Source organism: Varanus komodoensis, unplaced genomic scaffold (assembly GCF_004798865.1).
Source record: "Varanus komodoensis strain SLA01 unplaced genomic scaffold, ASM479886v1 scaffold76, whole genome shotgun sequence".
Classification (NCBI taxonomy): domain Eukaryota; kingdom Metazoa; phylum Chordata; class Lepidosauria; order Squamata; family Varanidae; genus Varanus; species Varanus komodoensis.
Genome location: NW_025336429.1, coordinates 2,680,059 through 2,696,179, shown reverse-complemented (window position 1 = coordinate 2,696,179; position 16,121 = coordinate 2,680,059). Strand labels below are relative to the sequence as shown.

The 16,121-nt window shown below is 52.1% G+C and overlaps 1 protein-coding gene across 2 annotated transcripts; it reads right to left on the bottom strand.

Moving 5' to 3' along the window:
• Positions 1-548: 548 nt before the first annotated feature.
• Positions 549-15,067, bottom strand: LOC123035092. Of its 2 annotated transcripts, none has more exons than XM_044452958.1 (5): positions 15,040-15,067; positions 7,250-8,206; positions 3,485-3,620; positions 1,044-1,802; positions 549-957 (listed from the first exon to the last, which is right to left on the bottom strand). In XM_044452958.1, the coding sequence occupies exons 2-5, from the start codon at positions 8,009-8,011 to the stop codon at positions 569-571; spliced, it is 2,046 nt and encodes a 681-aa protein (XP_044308893.1). In that variant the 5' UTR covers positions 8,012-8,206; positions 15,040-15,067; the 3' UTR covers positions 549-568. The 2 variants fall into 2 exon arrangements, with proteins under 2 accessions (XP_044308893.1, XP_044308894.1); XM_044452959.1 differs by lacking the exon at positions 15,040-15,067 and adding an exon at positions 13,973-14,032.
• Between the last annotated feature and the right edge of the window lie 1,054 nt (positions 15,068-16,121).

The window sequence follows — 16,121 nt, the reverse complement described above, 5'->3', positions numbered from 1 at the left end:
GGAGTTGAAAAGAAAATATTGCAATGTTGAATCTTTTGCAATACTCATGGGGTTTGCTCTGTTGTGAATACCTGGTGTTTTACTGTGGATGGGGGCAGGGGGAAATATGCTTTTTTACAGGTCCCCAAATTCATGAAAAAGCAGAAATCTTAATAAGGAGCAGTGAAAAAGAAAAATCCCTTTCCCTCACTATGTTCAAAAAGCAACCTGCCATATGATTCAAATGTGGAGCAAGTTTGGACAGAGCACCCTAACAAAATGTCCTCAGAGCAGGAGCCCTACCTGACTCAGGCAAGTGTGCCCAACTACACACACACACACACAAAATATAAAATCTCAGAAGCTGAAACATTATCCAGTTTGATCCCACACATATTCCACCCCTGATCCGTCAGGCCCCCTATTAACGCTAAGGAAGCCGTGCTGGGGAAACGCAGGACTCGGGATTTAGATCTAGCGAGGCGAGGAGACCTCACAACGAGTCACACATGCCAGGAGCACAACGCATGGGTGCTTCCAACACAGAAGGACGTACAATCAGCCATAAGCCATCTACTGAAAGTTGAATTTATTGTGAGAAATAAGTGCTAATGATTTGATCCCGGACTTCCACGGCACGGGGATCTTGCTCTACAATGCCATCGGTCTCCAGGTATGGGGGCACGGGGACCTCGGTGTCCACCCCTTGTCCGCCATTGATGATGGGCAGCTGGCGCCGCAGGGCCATGTTGTGTAGCATGGCGCAGACCACGAACACCTTGGCCACCTTCTCCGGGCGGAGCATGAGCCGCCCGCCGGTGGAGTGGAGGCACCGGAACCGCATCTTGAGCTGCCCGAAGGCCCTCTCCACCACCATCCGCGTGGTCTCGTGCGTGGTGTTGTAGCGGGCAATCGGCTCCGGGCCGTCGTCCGGGTGTGGCGTCATGAGGAAGGGGCGCAAGGGGTAGCCGGAGTCACCTGTGGAGGAGAGGACGCATCGTGAGCATCGGGGGCACCCGCCTCTCAGAAGGGGCGCCCCGGCCCGCCCCGCCCCGGACACTCACCCAAGAGCCAGCCCTTCCCCTCGGGCCACGACTCCAGCAGCCTCTGCAGCTGGGACAGCTGGAATATCCGGGCGTCGTGGACGCTGCCGGGGAACTTCGCCAGGACGTGGGTGAAGCAGCCCGAGGCGTCGCAGGTGGCCTGGACGTTCAGGCTGTGGAAGTTGTGGCAATTGCGGTAGAGGGCCGGCATGTCGGCGGGCGCGATTATGGGCACGTGGGTGCAGTCCACGATCCCAATGACGTTGGGGAAGCCGGCGATGTCGAAGAAGGCTTCCCGGGTGCGGCGGAGTTCCGAGTCGGTGGTGGGGAAGGTGATGTGTTCGTGCACGTGGCGCAGCATGGCCTCCAGGAACGCGTCCAGGCAGCGGCTGACGGAGGACTGGGACACGCGGAGGTTGTCGCCCGTCATGCGCTGGAAGGAGCCGGTCCCGAGCACCTGCAGCGCGATCAGCACCTTCTGCAAGGTGGGGATGTGCCTGCGGCTGGCGGAGGCCCCGTCCAGGTACGGGGCCAGGAGGGTGCACAGGTCCTGGATGGCCTGCCGGTCCAGCCGGAAGCGGGTCAGGCACTCCTCGTCGGACACCTGGAGCTCGTGGGTGCGCATCCGGATGAGGCGGGTCCTTCGCGGGGGCCGTCGGCTGTGCAGCTCCAGGTTGGCGGCGTAGACGAGGTCCAGGAGGCCCTCGTCGTCCGAGCTGCCCTCCTCCGGGTAGAGGGGAAGGGGGCCGCCAGCCCGGGGCTCCACTTGCCCCATGGTCCCTGTAGGGTCAAAGAGGGGGAGCGGGAGAGATCCGGATTACCTTTGGAGCTGGGAGCAGATCCGGATCGTGTGTGCGTCTCTTTCTCTGCCTCCATCTAAACAGAAAAGCCCTTCTCTTTGGGGCCACGGCAACTGGCCAGCTGAGACGGCTTCTACCGCTTCCTGGAGTTGCCTCCCACGTTCCTGCCCTCACCCCTGTTCCCTGTCCAGAAAGATCTAAGGACGGTTGCGGTCCCTGCTTCCCTACACTGTTCCTCCAGCATGAAGTGAGACCAACTGCCCCAGCGAGCTGCTGTGGTGCAAGCACACGGCCTTCACACTCGGCTGCCACGCGCGTGCAAGGCCACGACCATCAGCGCTTGCAGCAAGTGGCCGGATCCTGAGCAGAAGCTCGGAACGACCCAGGGATGAGGAACCCTTCTTCTGTTGAGCGTTGCATTACTTTGTAAGGGATCCTCCATCCAGGCCCCTGTGCTGGTGGTCATCCGGGCCAAAACACTTTCCTCTCTTTCTGCCATTGCTTTTCTATTTTCTCTCCCTCTTTTTCGACCCCCACAATTCCTCTGTCTCGCTTTCTGACATCCCGTTCTCTCTCTTTTCGACACCTCTCTCTCTCCAACACTCCTGCTTCCTTTTCTGACACTCTCCTTTCTCTCAGACACCACCCCCTTTCTCTTTTGGCACTGCCCCCCCCCCCCCCGGCAGGAGCCCTCAAAGGATTGTGAAATCAGGTCAAGGGCTGCATAAGTACCTCTCCAGCTCCTGGTTGCCCATCCCTGGTTGACTCCATCCCAGGATCTCTGCCCTGACCGGCAGAGGCCCTCTAAGGACCCCGACACAAAAGGAGGGTTCCCAAGACCCAGAAATGCCAGGACAGTCTGCGCGATTTGACATAAACCCGTCACAGTGCAGCAGCAAGTTACTCCGTGCTGGAGAACAGCCAGTTTCAAAAGAACAGTGGCATTTCTGAGTGAATTAGGAGGAACTCCATGCCACCAAAGTTTTTTGCTGAGTTCAGAACTGTGCAATTTTGGAGAGGAGATGCTTCTAGTCTGTCTAGTAGGATCTACAGAAACTGGCTTTTCCTGGACTTGTTAGCCAAAATCCACTGAGTAAGAGGATTCGACTTGATGCATGCAAAGGTGAGTTTACGCTCTTTAGAAGCAGGTGGGGTAACTCTTCTGCCCCACTAGTGCTGTGAAGTTTATTTTTAAGGTGAAACAATGGCTTGCACTGAATAAGCTTTGGCAGCCTTCAAGCTGTGCTTCCCAAACTGGAGTTCACACAGCAGCAAAAAGATTCAGCCCCTTCTAGCAGGAGCCAAGGACAGAAAACGAAGGAATTTGGTTCAGGCTGCCTGCCACTTTCTTAACGGCCTGAGTGAAGGGATGGTCAGCAGATGCATCCCAAGTTGGAAGGGTCGCAAACACTCTGGAGTGCAACATTTTGAGAAAAAGCTGAAGTGGTGACTCTGGAGGGGAGTGAAGAAGCCAGGATCCCTCGGTTGGCTGCCCGTCCCCGGTTGCCTCCACTGGGTTCCGAAACTCTCCCTCTGCGCAAAAGCTCGGCTAAAGATTTTACATGACAAAGCCCAAAGCACAGGCCCCTGAAGAAATCTTGGTAGCAAAGCGCTTTGCCCCAAGGACCGGCAAAGGTCCAACAACTCAATAAGAAGACTTGCCCAAGTTGCTGCCCTCTTCCTCCTCCACCTCTTGCTTGGCTTCCCTGAACAGCGGCTTCGGCACTGTGTTTGACGGGGGCCGCTCCGCCTCGGCTTCTGGGGATTCCGCATTATCCATCTCAAACAGCCCCAGCACCTGGAAGCAGCAGCAAAGATCGTGTTTGGGTCAGATATTTCCGGGAAGGGAAGGCCAGGGCACTCCATGGAATGCTCATTCCACTTGTCCTCGGGAGCCGGGAGCCCTGCCCTCCACAGGTTGTGGGATTCCAGCTCCCCTCAGCCCCAACCATGGGTCAGAAGTGATGGGAGTTGGAACCCAACAGGGCTGCAGGTTTCCCTAACCCTGCCCTGCTTGTCCCCCACTTCCAGAACAACGCTTTCAGCCAGCGGGGTCAGAATATGTGTGTTTGTTATATTCTTTTCATGTCCCCTCCACCTTTGAATTCCACAACAACCCTGTGAAGTAGGCCAGGCCAGGCAGTGGTGACTGGCCAGAACGATCCCAAAATTAAACCCTGTCTCTTCCCAGTCTAATTCAACATTCTGCTGCAATTCTGCGTTGTTCCCACCTACAAGAGGCTCCCACCTACTGGATCCTTCACTGGAGAAAAAGCCACGAGAGACAATAGAGGAGGAAGGAGACAAGCTTGCACAGAAGGCTTTTCCATATGAGGCATTTGTCCTGTGCTCCTCATTCCCTAATCGCAGCAGTTTCCTGACTCTCCAGTTTGCATCCGTGCCTAGTGCTTTGGCAAGTTTTTTTTAGAGCATTTAAAGTGCAACCCTGTGCTAGTTTAAACAGAGAAAAAACCCTACAACTCCCAGCATGTGCTCTAAACTTATGTAGCTTATGTCTGCTACTGAATGCAGAATTTTGAAACTGGAATAGGTGACTGAGGATTAACTGTTCAACAGCCTTGTGGATAAAAGCCTCTAGTCATCAAGTTGAGGCAGGAAAGATTAAGGGTGGGGGGGGGGGTCCTTCAGATGATGGAGCAGGCTTGACTTCTCTTGCTCCAGGGTGCTGGCAAGGAAATGGGTTTCTCCAGCTCAGAATGCGTGGTGGTGATCCAGACGCAGGCCTCGTCTCCCAGTTATCACCCTCCCATAGCCTTCCCATCTCTTTTCTCTCCGTAAAAATCCACTGAGAAAGCAAAAGCAGGATTGCTACACGGTGGCTTCTGCTTGAGGGCACCTGAAGCTCCCTGAAAGCACCCGCAAGAGGTCCCCACCTACAGCTCCCATATTCGCAGCCAGGGTCCACTTGGAAAGCATTTCCTTTCCATTTCGAATAGATTACTCAGAAGGCTCTGAGTAATTTGTGGCATTGCAGAGCATGTGCAGTTTTTGTTATGGAACCCAAAAGCCAGAATCCAGAGACCCTCTGCATTTAATTAAAAATGCAACATGTGCATGATTCTAGTCCTCATGGACTACATGTATTTTATAGCATTTTCTTTCTGTATTGTTGAGAGATGGTTGTGAACTGCCCAGAGAGCTTCAGCTATCGGGCGGTACAGAAATAAAATTTATGATGGAGATTTCTGTAGGGAAAGGGCAATGCCATCCACAATTGCAGGAGTCCAAGAAGATGGCACAGAGAAGAAGGACTTTGATGACTCCTCTCTCAGTCCAGCTCTTTGCCTCGTGACAAGGTGGAGCACAGTAAAGGGATGCACATTTTATTTATTTATTTAAAACATTTATATGCCACCTATTTGGCCCATGGCACCTCTAGGAAGAAATATAGGAAGAGATCCCCATTATTTCCAGAAAGTGTACCAGGTGCAAAATATTACAGTCCCCTGGGCACTGATTCTAAATAAATACATATTAAAGTGCATACATGAGTCAGTCACACGGAACTTAATCCAGCCTAGGGCCCTTCTCCAGCCCTCCAGAACACTTAGCCAATTTCGGCTGTCTTGTGCCTACTCATGAGGAGGAGAGGCTGAGCTGCCACCAGGATAGATCACATCCCCACAGAGTTTCACTCTGGACAGCCTCTGGAAGGCGTAGGATCCTGCCCTTAACTGGAAGTCCCATTGAGTTCAACAGGTCTTGCTCCCAGGTGAGTTTGGGAATGCAGCTTTCCTACTGCTGGTGCCTGTGGGCATTAAACTCAAAGAAACCAGACATGTGAAGCCCTAAGGAAGAGGAAACCAGGTGAGCAGCTTGTAGCTTGAGTGTATGATTCTATTATTATTGCTGCAAACAGTCCAGAGAGCTCTGACTACAGGTGGTATAGAAATGTAATAAGTAATATTAGTTGCACGACAGCGGCCTGTGTTTTGCCCTGGATTTCCCAGGCACTTTGGACACCGACTAGCAATATTTCTGCAGGGCTTCTGCAGGATTCTTCTGCAGGGAAAGCAGCGCCGCTGCCACTGAGCCACGGCCAAAAAATCGGGAGGAGCACAAGCTGCCCGCTGCCGTCTTTGTGGGCAGCAATCCCGTACCCAACATTATAGGAAACATTATAGTTTTTTGATGTTTTAGATCCAGCACTCATTAAGCCCCAATCCGCACAGTGGATGGTCAGGAATTCTGAGGGTCGTATCCAGAACATTTCAAGGTTGCTCAGTCACCAGACACACTTTCTCAGAATTGAGTCCAACTGGACACAATGGGATATACTCTGGAGTAGACATAAATAGGATTGCAATCTTAAAGGGGTTTGGAGCTTCAGAGTTTAGTGAGGGAGGGTTAGCTGTGCTAGAGAGCTATTTCTTCACACAACTCATGGGAAAATGGGTGGATGGAATTTGTGGCCACCAAGACTTCTTGGTAGCCACTGGTTTTGAAAGAGGTGTTTGAGCAGCCCCCTGTAATCAGTCGCAGTCAGTGACGCAGTGGCTGGTTTGAAGAGCAAGCGATTATCATCACTTTCTGCAAAACCACGTCCCCTAAAAGTGTCCACAAACTGCAAGCAGCTCTGTTGATCCACACCAACCAGTTTTTCCCTCAGTTTGTATCTCCACCCCGTCTTCTGCAAAGCTCTTGGGGCTTCACTGCCCTTTCCAGATGAAGCCACCCTCAAACTGCAACACGGGGCAACGAGGGAAATCCACTCCTTCGAACCTGCTGTGATTGTGAGCACTGCAGCTGAGTCTGGAGGCAACAAGGAAGCCTCTGGGGTGGGCAGATGATGCCACCATTCCTGCTAAGGAAAGGTCCCAGTGCCTCGGTCCTGTGCGCCCTGGTGCCACTGCAACACGGCTCAGGAGGGCAATGCTGGATTTCCAGCTTCGGAGGCCACAACCAGGTTTGGAGAGTCCTTCACCAAGACACCCGGAGAGGCTCCCTCCCCCAGAGAGTCTCCCTTCAGGCCGTTGCCAGCAGCTGCTCTTGCTTCTGCTCCTCCTCCCCAGCACAGCCAGGACTTGCATGCACGACGGGCAGAAAACCAGCGAGGAGGGAATTGGTTGGCATTTCCTACTCCTCTTTCTCCCCACTGCCATTGTCTGGGCCAGAGGGAGAAGCAGATGAGCAAGCAGGTTACCATGGTGAAGAAGACGACCTCCAGGGGTCTCTTGTCAAGCGGTCCCTGCTGGGGTGAGGGCCCAACCATACCTACCCTTGGTGCCAACCCCAGCTTTGCATTCATGTCCTGCTTCGGGGTTTCTCAGGGGAGCCCTAGCTGGCCTTTGCAGCAAACAGGACACCAGCTCAGAGGGGTCTTCACTGTACGTTTAGGGGATGATGTGTTATACAACCTCCCTGCTTCCCCTCCCACACAATTATCAGCACAAAACTTTCCCGTACCTGCTGTTCTCTCCTCTCGGCCTCCCGCTGCATCTGTAGAAAATCCTCAGCCAGCGAAGCAGCTTGCGAGCAGCTCTCCGGCTCGTGCTCTCGCACCCAGCTCTGGATGTCCGGGGGCAGGATGGCCAGGAACTGCTCCAGGATCAGCAGCTCCAGGATCTGCTCCTTGGTGTGCCGCTCGGGCTTCAGCCACCGGTGGCAGAGGTACCAGAGCTGGCTGCAGACTTCGCGGGGCCCCTCGGCCTCCTGGTAGCGGAACTGCCGGAAGCGCTGCCGCTTCATCTCCATGCTGGCAGAGTCGTCCCCCACCACTTCTTCCTTGACTTTCACCACCCCAGTCTCTCCAATCTCCCCAGAGTCCAGGACGTTCTGGGCCTCTGGGGCTTCTCCGCTGAGGTTCGGCAGGCGCCGGCTGACCCGCCCTCCCCTTGGCCACTGGCGGGCGACCGCCGGTCCCTCCACAGAGGTGGAAAAGTCCTGCCGGTCCTCCCATTCGGCAGGCCGTGTTGCCGGAGGGTTCCTCCACCCTGAGCGGGGGGAACGCGCTGTGCTGAGGAACTCCTTCTGTTGAGCGGCTCGGCCCCGAGGAAGCCTTTCCTCTCGTTCTCGGGGGCCGCGGGAGGCCTCCCCTTTCCCTCTCCAACCTTCTTCCGGGTCAGGGTTGTCGGGCTCCTCTTCCTCCTCCTCCATTTTCATTCCTCGCCGGCCCATCTGCTCCAACGAGCCCTGGAACTGGAGACCCGATCCACGTTTTGCTGCCATCTTGAGACACACCTTGAGACCAAAGACCCCCCCCCTCTCTCGTGGCAACTGTGGGGGACGTGGGAGGAAGCTCTTAGGATGTGTTTCAATCCGCCTGAAAGGCTGTGACGAATTTAGGAATGATGCCTTTGCCTTAGAAGCACACAGAGAGTCTCTGAATGAAAAAAATCAGTAGCTGATTGCAGGATCTTCTACCTGAAGAACGAGAATGAAAGAGAATGGAAGACAGACATTTAGCAGAAGAATCCTTCTCAGCGAAAGCAGCAAAGGGCCCTCCTTTTGAGTAATGTCGTTCAGGAGGAAGAAAACTCTGATGCGGGACAGAAAAGGTTACGCCAAGCCATGAGGCTGTCACCCTTTGGGCACCTGATGAGAAGGCCGGACTCTTTGGGGAAGACAATCATGCTGGGCCAAGTAGAAGGCAAAAGAAGAAGAGAAAGACCAAACAGGAGATGGACGGACTCCATAAAGGAAGGCGCAACCTTGGGATTACAACAGCGGAGCGGGGCTGTCATGGAAAGGGTATTTTGGGGGGCTTTCGTGATTGGATGGTATGTAAGGACAACGTGTGAGTCCTCAAAAGGTATGAATTTTCATTTTCATTAGTCTGCTGGGGCTAGTAAAGCAGGGGCAAAGATTGGCACTTGGGAATCACCACAAATGAAGCCATGCATCACTCAGACAAAAGAGTGATATGCATAACTGTTGGATATGCTAATTTACCGGACAGGGTTCTCCTTTAAACAGAAATGCACTAGAGCTTAGCATACCTTTGGAAATGGTGACTGGCCATTTGCATTTAGGGTCTTCCCCGCAACAAGGAATTTATTGTGCTCTCGATTTCTTACTCACAGTAGCTTGTGGATGCTTTATTCATCTATTTAAAACATTGGTATGCTGCCCTTCACTGTCTTGTCACAGGACAGCTCACATGATTAAAAGCAAAACCATAAAACAATCAATCGAACAATACACAACCCGAAACAAATAAATCCAATCAAAACCAATTAAACAAAAGCGACTATAAGTGGCAAAAATACTGATTTTTGAAATAGCGATTAAATAAAAAGGTTTTAACCTGGCGCCGAAAAGAGTATAGGCTCGGTGCCAGGCGGACCTCACTGGGGAACATATTCCATAATCTGAGCAAAGAAGAATTTTGTCTTCCTTTCTATGCATTTCTGTGTTTTTTTGTTTTTTTTTAGAGTGAGAAAACTGAGCTATTCTCTGGCTATCATAGTACATCAACCTCCCCGCCCCCCCCCCGGTGCCCTTCAGAGGCATTTGGACGGCAAAACCCAGAATTCCCATGCAGCAGGGCCGTGGACTGGGAATTCTGGGTACTGCTGTCCAAAAGGTCTGCGAAGCACAAGGCTGGGACAGGCTGTACGAAATCATGCTAAAATAAGCATGTGTATTCCCACAATTGCACTGTGCCACCTTAGGGTTGTGTAATCAAAGGCCGAGTAAGAAAAGCACTAGGGAAAAGCCAAAAGAAAGCAAAAGAGCAGATCTTAATCTCGTAAAGAAACCAGAAGCAGAAGCCTCGGTACCAGGGCTGGTTAATGCCTCACGTGAAGAAGCCCCCAGGGCAAACTGGTCAGAGTTCTCCTGGTCAGAGCAACACGACACTGGAACCAGTTGCCTGGAGAGGTGGTAGGCTCTCCCACACTGGAGACATTCGAGGGGAAACTGGGCAGCCATCTGAGTGGGATGGTGCGAATTGGTGTCCTGCACCAGCAGGAGGCTGGGCCTTCACGGCCCCTTCCAAATTCTACTATTCTATGATTTCTGGTAAATAATTGCAATGAATTATATGCTGCTCTGTTTCACTGTTTTTTTGTATTGTCTCTGTACTCTTAGGGTAGTTTTAAAATTGTTTTTAAAAGTGTGTTTTAAAAGCATTTTGTTCATTGTAGCTTAAATCGCTTTTAATAACCATTTTTAGTATTCTATAGAAATATGATTTTTTGTATTTGCACGAGTCCCCCTTGGAAATTTTTACTTTTAAGCAACACATCTGTTTTATTAATAAAGGGACTAATTAAGCAATAAAAAGAGAACAATAGAGGACACCCATTTGTATAGCATACATGCATGCACATCCTTATCTTTTAGTGCAAATTTAGAAAGAACTAAAATTTAACTTAAAAACACATCACTGTGTTACGAGAGTCAATGTGGTGTGGTGGTTTGATACTGGAATGGAGCTGGGAGATCCGGGTTCGAGTCCCCACTCGGCCATGAAGCTCATTTTGTGACTTTGGACAGTCACTTACTCTCACCCTATCCTACCTCACAGGGTTGTTGTTTTGAGGAAAAGATGGAGCTACATAACCCATCCTCAGTTCCTCAAAAAAGGAAAAAAGACAGGATATAAATGCAATAATAGTAAATAGAAAAAGGTGCTGGGTGACCTTTGTTTCTGCCCCAAAATAAAGGACCCGTGGACCACCTCGTGACCTCTCCTGTTTTGCCTTTGAGGCGTTCAATTCCCTCAAAACTGGACAGAGGCCTCTTCAAACAGGCGTCTACCTTCTGCCAGCTCTCCAAAATAGAGGACCGTTCCCTCTGAAATAGGACCTCCACCCTGGCAGTGCCTCTTCTGGATGCAGCTGCTGCAGGTCACCAGGCTGTGGCGGTGTGTCCGTGACGGGGATTCTGCATTTCCCACTTGGACGTTTTCCCTCTCCTGAATTTACGGGTTAAAGCAGCCCTCTGCCAGAGTAGCAGCGAAGTCCCGTCCCAGACTGATGCAGGTTCAGCTGCCTGCCACAGTCAGGTGCCCTCCAGGTGTGCTGGACTACATTTCCCATCATCCTCCAATCAGCTCTGTGCTTGCTGGGAGCTGCAGTCCTGCACATCTGAAGGGCGCCCAGCTGGGAAAGGCCAGCATGTAATTGCCCTGTCAGGCTCAGTATGTCTTCACCACTTGTCTGACACACATTCTGGAAAACGTCTAAGTTTCTAGTCCTTCAGGCTACACAGACAGGGTGTGAAATCTTGTCAGCTAGAGCAAGGCCCGGGCCCATTATGGCAAGCAGTAAAATACCGGCTACGGTGTCTTGCCAAGGATGGGATTGCGGCTTAAGCCCCCCCGGCTGCTTCTTTGACCCTGGCTATGGGGAACGGCAAAGCAAGGAAATACAACACAAGCCCATTAAGCTGAGAGGGGCAATCCCACGCACAGATGGCTCGGAGGCAGTCCTGCTGCGTTCGGGGCCGGCCAGCTGGCCTACCACTCCTGCTCGGGATTGCATCCGCATACCCGTGCGCAAAGGGAGTTCTGATCCGGTCGAAGTGGGACGTGCGGGGAAACCATTTTGGCCAGTTCCCTGCAGTGTGCCCCCCCCCCCCGGCCATGCCACACGCGCCAGAGTGAATTCTTGGATGGCAAGGCCAGGAATGCTGAGGGGAGGGAAAAGCAGCTCAAAATCCCCTTCCTCCTAAGGGACTCTCTCTGGCACACTCCTGGAAAGGCACTTGACCAACTTCCTCGCAGAGGAGATCTTGGAGGGAGGGGCATTCCAGGGCTGGGCGGGGCCAAAGGCAAAGGGGCGGAGCCAAGGAGCTGAAAGCAAAGCATCTGTGTGTTTTAGCACAAAGCTCTTCCCGGAGGCTCCGCACCTCTGGTCCATAAAGAAGCCATCTTCCTACTTGTCTGGCATTTGAGCATGGCTATCATGGCCTAGAGAAGATGTCAGGCAATATGGTCTAGTGGTTAGAGTGTTGAACTGGGGAGAGACAGGTTGCAATCCCCACTCAGCCATGAAGCTCACCGGGAGACTGGGCCAGTCACTCACTCTTAGCCTAGCCTACCTCATAGGGATGTTGTGAAAAAAATGGTGAGGAGGAGGAGGCTCCTATACTCTTGCTTGGGTCCCTTGCAGGGAGAAATATGTTTATGAGCTCTAATAAATGAAATAGAACAAATCTGCTTATTCAAATTTAAAGAAACGTGTATTTAGTTCTAAATTAAATAGAAATCACTGGTGCTTCAATCCACTGATGTGAAGGATTAAATCTTAGCACACTGCCTAGGACAATAATAATCCCCAGTCTGGGGGGGGGGGGGGGGGGGGCAGGAGAAAAAAGGAAAAACATGATTCTGTTTCAGGGTTCTGTGCCTTGGGTAGCAACACAAGGCACATACTAACTACACTCAAAATAAACGAGCACCTTCCAAGCATGAGAAAAAAGCACCAGCAGGATCCGGGGAACAGAAGGTCTGTCAAAGTAGGAAAAAACCTGTAAAGGGAAACTCTGGCACATGGGGCGAAAAGGAAAAAAAACCTCTTTGAGGAAGGTGGGTGTTCAGTGGGTGTAGAAAGCTGGTGGGCGTGGGAGATGGAAGATGGGGTGGAAGGCGGGACAGAAGAGGCACCGGGATGACAGGCACCACCTGCCATCTTGGAACTGCCTTCCCTTACCTAAAACCTTTGGATGTGCTATACTACAATGCCCATCTTCCCCATGCTGCTGGGGAAGATAGGAGTCACAGTCCAACTGATTCGGAGGGCAGCTGGGGAGGAACACTTCCTCCCCACACTGCAGAAGATGCTTTGTGCAAGACAACGTTAGCCACCCGCCATTTTTCACAAGGTCTCGAATTTAAAAGTACAGCTTTGTAACAGTCACGATGTTAGGCCCCTTTTAAGAAAAATCTAGAATATGCCAAAGAAGATCTCCAGGAATGACATTAAGAGTAAAGGAAACTGAATGACACGAAAGCAGATTCTATGGGTCCGAAGCAATGGGGTCAGGATCAAAAGGTATTGGTACATCTAACTCAGCTTCTGCCTCTCCCAGCCTGGTTTCCTCCAGATGTTTTGGACTACATTTCCTATAATGCTGGCAAGGGATTATGGAAGCTGTAGGCCACAACATCTAAGAACAGCAGGTTGGGGCTGGCTGGGCTACACCACCCTCCTCCACTTCCTTCCCACAATTCCTCAACATTGACCATCCTGGCAAGGAACTATGGGAGTTGTAGTCCAAAGCATCTCGTGAAGGGGTACAGATTGGGGATGGCTGGCCCATACTGACTGGTAGTGGCTTTCAAATGGAGATATTTTCCAGCCTTGACTGAGCCATGCGGGCACGGACACAGCACCCTGAGCTGCAGCCCTTCTTTAGGAACATACGAAACCTGTGTAGGGTCAAACTGTTGCTTCATCTGGCTCAGTGGGGCTGGATAATCTGTTTGGGACTCAAACTTTCATGATCTCCGACCACTGGGACTGCTTGCTAGAACTGGCAGGAGTTAAGGGCAAATGCTATGCAGATCATCCGGGGTCGAGGCGTTTCAGGGCCAAAACCAGGCATCTTTCCCAGCCTGTTTCTGGAAACACCAAAGGCTGAACCTGGGGCCGTTTGTAGTGCCCTACCACAAAGCTCTGGGCCTTCTCCTAAGGACTAGAAACACGGGACTCTGTCTTTTACTGAACGAGATAACTGGTCCCTACAGCTCAGTACAATCGAGCCGTTTCGGCCTAGGGCTCCAACCTGTCCTAGGCAAAAGGGGCAGTTGCAGGCCCCCAAACATCTGGGGGTCTCCCACGCCGGCTCTGGGGTCTCAGCCAGGGGCCCGTCCTCGTTTTACCCACTGTTGATTCGGGAACCTTTTGCTTTTCAAGGAAACGATCTCATCCGCGAGAGCAAAGCCAGACAGAAACCCTTCGCCGTGGGGGTGGCCGCGCTGCCGCAAACGCGCTTTGTGGCGCCGTGTCGGCGAAATACGTTTATTGCAAATAAATACCTAAAGCGGGTTAAGCCTTTGAGGGCGCCATCCTATGCGTGTCGAGGCAGAACAAAGTCCCTGGCTTGGCTGGGACGTGCAGGGAGTTGTTGGAATTTTTTTCTGTCTCGACATGCATAGGATTCTGCCCTAAGGTGCCATAAGCCCTTTTGTTGTTCTAGTGGGGATGGAAAAATGCGTGCGTCGAAATGAATGAGACTTACGGCTGCCGTGGGGCACAACCCCCGATCCTGCCTCGGACCTAATTCTTTGCAGGGAAAGACAACAGGGTGCCAACTTGTCCGAACCTCCCGTATCTTTTGCTCCCCCTTTAGTCCTTTTCTTCTTCTCATTGTAATTAACAACGGAAAAGTTCTTAATCTACTCGTGCTGTGATTCAAATCCACGAAGCCCTACAGCCCTGGTTTAAAGCAAATATATCAGAACTCACATGCGGCCCAAACCCACCCAACGGGAAGAAAAGTAAGCGCCCCGTCCTCAGCGCAGAGAAGCCCCACTAGGTTCAATGGCGCCTGCTTCCAAGTAGAGATCTCCCCGGAGCGGGCAGCCCGGGGTAACCCTAAACTCCACCTGGGGGGAAGCGCCGCTGAACTCGACTGGGCTTACTTCCAAGGAGACACGCAACAGGACGGCTCCGCCAGCGCGCTCCTTTCTGAACGCGCATCGCTTGCACGCCTCGCGCGGCAACCCCGCGTTAGCCCCGTTTCAGCCCCATTCGTTCCAGTGGGTCTCCTTGGGAGTCGGACGGGAGTTCTCCTCCTTTCGCGGCGGCCCATGGGCGGAATGGGGAAAGGGCGAGGAATCGGCGGGACGAGAGGGTGCTCCGGGTTCAGTTCGGCGCCTCCGGCTACGTCCGCAATACACAAAAGGTCTCCAGCCATTCCTCTCCTGTTTGCAAAGCCCTGAGATGGGGGGGGGGGGGGGGGGTGGGGGGAGGGAAAGGGAAAAAGCCACCGTCTCTCTCTCTCTCTCTTCCTCCTCTGGATTTTGAGGAGAGAAAGAAAGAGGGAGAGGGGGAGGGAGAGAAGGGGAAGGAGAAGATCCATTTTCCCCCTTGTGCTTTGATCGGGGATCAGCTGCTGCTTCTGCCATTGTCCTGGCTGGGGCCATGCTTAGCAGAGATCAGCCGCACAAAACCAGCCCTGTTCACGGTGGCCCGGTGGGGGTGGGGAGGTCAAAACACCTCCCCCTTCGCCTCCCTTTCTTCTGCTACTTTTATTTTGCAAAGCGAGCGGACTTCCCTCCCTTTGCACCCCTGTCGGTTACCTACCATACATCTGCCTGTGCATTTCTTTCTTCTGGAGCCGCAGCTTCGGTTGCAACAACAACATAAAATGTTAACTCTAAATCCAGCCTCTCTCTCAATCTCTCTCTCTCTCCCCCTCCCTCCCTCTCTCTCTGTGCGTCCCTCTCTTCAGAAAAGGGCCTCGGGTATTAAGAGCCTCCTATAGCTCAAGTTTCTTGTCCTCTCTGGGAAACACAGCCCTCTATCGGATTAACCCGTCCACTACCTCTTGGTAAGAAGGAAAAAAAAAGGTCCTCTTTCGTGTTTGTTTTTAAAATTGCTCTTCGCCCTGCACGCCGTTCGCCTTTTGTGATTTCGGCCCAGACTGCAAAACCATGGAGGGAATCTCATGCGGTGTGTGTATTCTCTGGTGTGTAGTTACATTTTTCCCTATCCTCCCTCCCCCCTCCCTCTCTCTCCCCATAGTTTATAGAGGGACTAAATGCAGAGTTGTGGGGACAGGAAAAGGTTAACAGGCAGTGGGCAGGGTCATTAAAAAAAGAGTCTAAGCGGAAGGAGAGGGGTTTAAGGGAGGGATTTAAAAGCTAGACAATGCGTTGCGTTGGAAAACAAAGTAAATCCACCCAGCTTTCAAAAATGTTGTTTTCTTCTCTTCCAGGATAGTTTCTCCCAGGAAAAATAAACACGCACACATAAAATAAAAATAAGAAAAGGCGCCGCCAAAAAGAAGAAAAGAGACACGGGGAAAGGCTGCAACAGGCCCCTGTTACCTGCTTCCCGGGTTGTGAGAACAAAAGAGGCAGGTGGAAGTTAAGAACCCGCCATCGGAGACGCGCGGGAACCGCACCTCTTAAACAGTCAGGATTGCATAACTCAAGTGGGACGGGATTAAGTTTTCCCCCCCTCCAGGTAGAAAGTCAGCCAGCAGCGAAGTTTTCCAGATCGGCATGCCTCCATAATGCAGCAGTAAAAGAAAAAAAATAAAATAAAGCCACACCTTTGGAATTTCTGCCTGCGAGGATTATTGTCTTGGCGAGGCTGGAGAAAACAAATTGAAAGCTTAGTTCTGCAGGACTCCAGAACATGGTGACCCTTTAAAAGACGGG